This window comes from Sinocyclocheilus anshuiensis, unplaced genomic scaffold (assembly GCF_001515605.1).
Source record: "Sinocyclocheilus anshuiensis isolate Anshui unplaced genomic scaffold, SAMN03320099.WGS_v1.1 scaffold914, whole genome shotgun sequence".
NCBI lineage: Eukaryota > Metazoa > Chordata > Actinopteri > Cypriniformes > Cyprinidae > Sinocyclocheilus > Sinocyclocheilus anshuiensis.
The window spans coordinates 616,004-622,342 of record NW_015539870.1 but is presented as its reverse complement, the minus strand read 5'-3'; the positions used below and the strand labels follow the sequence as shown (position 1 = coordinate 622,342).

General features: G+C 37.3%; 1 protein-coding gene across 1 annotated transcript in view; it reads left to right on the top strand.

Annotated features, from left to right (window-relative positions):
• LOC107685155 (replication protein A 70 kDa DNA-binding subunit-like) overlaps nt 1–5,943 on the top strand; it is a 26,569-nt gene extending 20,626 nt beyond the window's left edge. Inside the window, exons 15-18 of the mRNA XM_016481673.1 lie at nt 1,961–2,137; nt 2,487–2,594; nt 2,910–2,996; nt 5,667–5,943. Of these exons, the coding sequence (XP_016337159.1) occupies nt 1,961–2,137; nt 2,487–2,594; nt 2,910–2,996; nt 5,667–5,771 (477 nt within the window). The 3' untranslated portion in view covers nt 5,772–5,943. The remainder of the gene's footprint in view (nt 1–1,960; nt 2,138–2,486; nt 2,595–2,909; nt 2,997–5,666) is intronic.
• Nucleotides 5,944–6,339: the final 396 nt, after the last annotated feature.

Sequence of the window (6,339 nt, the reverse complement as noted above, 5' to 3'; positions counted from 1 at the left end):
AATAAATCTGCAAAAATGTCAACAATTCTGTGTTTTTCTGTCAATATGGGGTGCTGTGTGTACATTAATGAGGAAAAAAAATTAACTTAAATGATTTTAGCAAATGGCTGCAATATAACAAAGAGTGAAAAATTTAAGGGGGTCTGAATACTTTCCGTACCCACTGTATATGCAAATTCATTCTCTGGCAGCAGGAGGTGCTATTGGAGTGGTAGAGATCGAGGTTTCCCTGGTAACCGCTGTACATGAAGCAGCGCTCCGCTCACAAACGCTGCTTTCAATGTATGGGAAACACTGTAGTCTCATAATTGAAGTGTAAATTCTGCAGATTACATCATTGTCCAGTATTATACTGTCAGGAATTTATTATAAAAACGTTTTCATAATTGTAACATGCATATTTACATACTGAATTATTCAGGTGCATGTGTAATAACTTGCGAAAACTTGACGCTACAGCAGCACTTCTTCGTCGTCGTCGTCTTGTCTGATGCAATCAACCAAGCGTTCTAACCACGACCTCGCCCCTCCCCACCCCCCAATCATTTGAGTTTCCGTAGGCGGGAATTATTTTAATTATATTCTGATGGACCGCTTTGTGATGTCACAAAACCCGGAAAACAACGCTGTAGTCCAAACGAGCCGTTCGTTGTAATTTTTGAAAAGGAATTTAAAAACTAAATATTTCCCTTTGGAGTGGACTTTGAGAGATTTGTAACTTTGCAGATCTTCTTTATGCCCAAACATACACACTGACTAAAATTCAAAAAGTGAAAAAGCATAATAGGACCCCTTTAACCTCATTTAATTTCTCACTTTCAAACACTCAATTTTTCATTTATTTGAACCCCCTCTACCTTCTAGATGAGGTATTTTCCACAAAAAGGCTATAGAATAGGACCTGAAATTGCATATTTTATTTTCTATTAATTGTATAAGAATTTCCAACCCTGTTACCCGTTTAAATTAGTTTTAAAACCCATTTGTTTGTAGCAATAAACAAAATCCAAAATAAACCAAACAAATAAGGTAAAATTCACAACACTGGTACAAATATTGATTTTAAGCAAGCAATCAGTAGGTTTTGGAATGTTGGTTTGTAGTTGATAAAAGTATTTCCCATAAATTGAAGAAATGCTTGGTTGACCTTTTTTCTTGCAATAACTTTGATTACAGGGTTGAATGGTTGAGCTTGATCAATGGTAGTTAACATGAAAAAATACAGATATTTTACATGCAAACAAACTCTTTATGCTGTTATTTTGTGTTTGATAGTAGTTTATCTGACACATCTAATGATTCTCACAACAAAAACATGGTGTCTGTGCCTCTAAAGCTTTCAGAAAAGTCATTGAGATATCTGAGTGTACCGTCTTCGCAGGAAGTGCCAACTGCACAAAATAATTCCTAGTATCGGTGTCTTCCTTTTCATCTCCAGCCCCAGTGGCTGTGCACTTCCTGTCCTCCCATTGTCTCTTCTGCATACATTTAGCACAGAGCCTTTGACCTCCCCTCCAGGTGCTCTACGGCTGCTGTTTCCCTTCTGCCTTCAGCCCCGTTCAGAAGCCCTTTTAATGTTTATGCATATCACCGGTTTTGCATATCCCACCTTTAAATGAATATAGGCGAGTTTTTGTTTTGCCTTTCTGCTTGGCCCATTTTGCAGGCATGTTGCATTTAGTTTTTCTTTTTTTAAACTATATGTCATGTTATGCAAGTTCTGCAGCTACCACTTAACAAACAACATTAGGGATTTTATACCATAGAAGTGGTAGTTAGAATGTGCAGTACCAGTCAAAAATTTGGACACACCAACTCTCTTTACTATAGTGCAAAATTGTAATAAACTTCTACTGTGTTTATTAGAATCAGCTTTGTGTTGCAGAAACAGTACTGTCTCCTTTTGCGCTTGTATAAAGTGTTTTTTTTTTAAGCAATGTCAACTGTCTTCTCTTCCCAGGCTGATTATTTTTCTTGCATCGCCACCATAGTCTACATCCGTAAAGAGAACTGCTTGTATCAGGCCTGTCCCAGTAAAGACTGCAACAAGAAGGTGGTGGACCAGCAGAATGGCATGTACCGCTGTGAGAAATGCGACAAAGAGTTCCCCGACTTCAAATATCGTCTCATGCTCTCGGTAAGGGACTTGCCCTTGGCTCCCCTGCCTCTTCTGAAATAACACATTAACCTCCTCCAGTCAGAATTCTCTGGGTGTCCTAAATTAAATATCTCTTCCATCCCCTTTCTGCTCTTTGAAAATAGTAATTTCTAAAATGAATTAGTAACCAGAGTTTGTTGTTGTTTTCCTGTTCTAAATGCATCGTTCATTGGAGGCCACATTCTGTTAGTCAGCTCAGACGTTGTTTTGTTGATTGCCCCTTTTTGTATTTAAGAGCTGCATCTCGAATTCCAGGACAGGATAGAAATGGGGGTGGAATGATTGTTTTGTGCTTTTTTATTAATTGTCCTTTCATTCATTCGGTCAGGCCAACATTGCTGATTTTGGAGACAACCAATGGGTGACTTGCTTTCAGGACAGTGCAGAGACCCTCCTGGGCCAAAACTCAGGTTATCTTGGCCAACTCAAGGACTCAGTGAGTTTCTTCATCCTGTCTACTTCTCATTCTTATACGTTTTCCATCTGTGTGGTACATGAAAGTGTGGCCTCGAGTATTGGCCAGCATATTACAAAGACGCTCTGAGAAGCAGTACATTGTGTCCGAATTGGAGTTCTTTCTGTGGCGTGTTTATGAAATAGGCTTTTAAGGCCAAGGATTTTTAACAAGATCTTACTCCAAGAGGTTGATTCAATCTCTCATAAAGTGTTTTATATTAAGAGACAAACAATGTTCTTTTACAATGTGTTGTCTGTAATCCTCTTACGTTATTGTCTTGCCTTGCTTTTACAGAATGAAGCTGCATTTGATGAGGTCTTTCTGCATGCAAACTTCAATACTTTTGTCTTCCGGAACCGAGTGAAGATGGAGACCTACAATGTAAGTTTAACAGAAAAAATCTCAGGGCCCTTCCACATGTGGGCAATAGTGGTAGAGCAGGGTGTCTGGCAATTACAGATGGATCTCATACTAACTTTTTATGAAAAGTTATGTTGTATTTAAGAAAATGAAGAATGTTTCATTGTCCCTCATACATTAAAACATATTAAGTAAAATTAAAATATAAATTTGTACATCAGTGGTTATTTTTGTGGATTTGAAATGTATGCATTACATTAAATTTTAAAAGTTTGGTGTCAACAAGGCGTTTCTTGTTTTAGAAATTAATACTTTTATACAGAAAGGATGCATTAAATTGATCAAAAGTGACAGTAAATGCTTTAATGATGTTACAAATGGTTTCTATTTTAAATAAACACTGTTCTTTTTTAAATTTCTATTGAGAAAAAAACAATTCTAAAAAAAAAAGGGAATTCTTCAGAATATTAGAATGATTTCTGAAGGATCATGTCACACGAAAGACTGCTGAAAATTCAGCTCTGCCATCACAGGAATAAATTAGATTTTAAAATATAGTCTTGATAGAAAACAGTAATATTGTGCAATTCTAATTCAAAATAATGGTTTCTAGTCAATAAATGCAGCCTTGATGCACATAATAGACTTCTTTTAAAACTTTCAAACTAAAATGTACATAAATATTTGCACATTATTATAGACTAGGTGTAAAATGCACCGTTTTATACTGTAACAAACTGCTCCATCTCTATCCACCAAAGGGGTCTTTGGCCTAAAAAAATGTTGAAGACCCCTACTGTATATCTTTTTTCCCCTCCACTCATTAATTTCTAAGCCAAAACATTTTGCTGAAATTGCATACAAAACAGGGATGAAGGAATCTTTTTCGAAGTTGAACAAAACGTACATAACGGTTTTTACACGTTTTGATGTGATTGAGGTTTATGGAAATCACTGCTGCTGATGAAAATTGCTCTGCGCCTTGTTCTTTCTCCGCATGACGTGCCACACGAGAGCCGTGTGAGAACCACGTTGATAGATTAGCTGTGAATATTTAGGATGTTTGGGTTGTTTCTGTGAACCTGAAGCCAAGAACACCACCTACTCCATTTGCCTTCCTCAAACACACCTGCTCACAAATCTAAAGCAGAGAACAACATTTTAGCATTTTCTTCTATTAACTTTCTTCTTATTATCAGAGTTGAGATTCATGTTACATCTCAAAATTCAAATTAACTTAAATTTGACTCCATTTCATATTAGCTACATACAATTATAGCTTTAAATTGGCTAGCTTATTTCTTTAAGCGAGTTAGGCATATAGTGGTGCTGCAGTCAGTCTCTGTGTAATGTGACTTATTATTCTGCAGGGAAATTAGTATATTAGTATTTAAAATGCTCAGTATCCGAATTCCCAGCCATCACATTGCTGGAGATCGATAAATTAAATGTTCAGGTAATGAAATCAGAATACAAGGCTACAGTCAGCACTCGTGAAGGCCACCTTTAACTTGGGTGTATGAAAATATGGATCTTATAAGGGTTAGGATTTTCTCCAGGTATGTACATGAAGAGTACATGTTAGGAGTAAACTGTCCTCAGTTTGATTCAGTTGATTCAGAAAATCTGACTAAATGGAGGCCATTTTGTACTATAAAGTGAAGTCATGATTGAATAAATACAATCAGGGTTTGCCTATTCATGGGTGGGGGGGACTGAAAATGTCAGAGAATTTTAAAATTGTGTTCTGCAGTTCTGCAATGCCAAAACAACACAATCTTCAAAATGCTGCTTGTGTAGTTTCATTTGATTGCTTTTGCTTCCTGTGGGTTTTAATGGGAATGATTTTATTAAAGCGTATTAATGTATGGCAGATTTACATTTAATCTGCCCTTTGTCTCTGAGGCAATATCACATTTAAAGATGTTTAATGCCTGCATTTGTGACTAAATAGGGTTTTAGGTTAAACTAATGGTGTGGAGTTTCCACAGGGGTAATTAGAAGATTTTTCCAAAATTGTGAGTGTAGTCTATTTACAGGTTATTCTTAGTTTGTGCCTCCACACCACTTTTTTTCCCTCCCATGATCATTCCATGTTTCTACTTGCTTCATGAATATAACTCAAAATACTTGCAGCTGGTTTGTGCTTAAAAATAAGAACAGTTCATATTCAAACAGAAAACATTTGTTTCCCTAGGAGACTTTACAACTGCTCTTGGATGGGGATGAATTGGAAAATTTGGGGACATGTTAAATCAAATAAACACGACGTTTACTCAGTTAGCGCACTTTATTCCTTTCATCACCTCGCTCACATATCCAACACCGTTCAACACGGTTCCTCTACAACAACGCCCCCTTTTTACCCGCGCTCTCACCTTTGAACAAGCGCATGCGCTAACCTAATTTTTGATGAATTGGAAAATTTGGGGACATGTTAAATCAAATAAACACGACGTTTACTCAGTTAACGCACTTTATTCCTTTCATCACTTCGCTCACATATGCAACACGGTTCAACACTGTTCCTCTACAACAACGCCCCCTTTTTACCCCCACACTCACCTTTGAACCAGCGCATACGCTAACCTCATTTTTAACCCGGAAGAACCTTCTTCCATGTGAACAGAGTAGGGAGGAAATGACATGTTAACAACATGGATGCTAATACCTTTCGTTTTGTCTTCATAGGATGAATCTCGCATCAAAGTGACAGTGGTGGATGCCAAGCCGGTTGACCACCGAGAATACAGCAAACGGCTGATCATCAACATAAGGAAGTTGGCTGCACAGTAGAACTGCCGGAGTTACACAGAACAAATCCCCAAGCCATTGTGTGGCACTTTTGAGTTTCTTATGGTATTTTGCGTACTTATTGTATAGCATCTTCGAAGTCTCTTTTTTTATGTTTTCCTTTAGTTTCTGTTTTCCTCTGTTTTGTATTTGTCAGTAATTTCACAGTAAGTTTTTCAAAAACGGCAAGATCAGATTAGCTTGTGCTGTTGTCCCCAGGGTTGACTGATCGGAAAGGGCCTGAAGTTCTTTAGAAATTGCTGACGTATTTTGTAGCAGAGACAAATCGAGAAAGAAATGGACTTGGAGTTTGGAGAATTATAAATCAGTGCACATTCAGGGGTCTGCAGCGGTGATTTAGGTTGGCTAGAGAAAAAGTACAACCCCTCTCACTGTAAGAATGCCTGGACCAAACATGCAGAACATTGATAAACCCATTCACACTCGTGTGCTTATCAGGCACACACTATTAATATAGATACACACTGTATGTCTCAAATTACAAATAATAAAGCTGTTATGTTCTCGAGTCTGTGTTTGTGTTTTTTTTTGGTTTATTTTCTGCTTAACA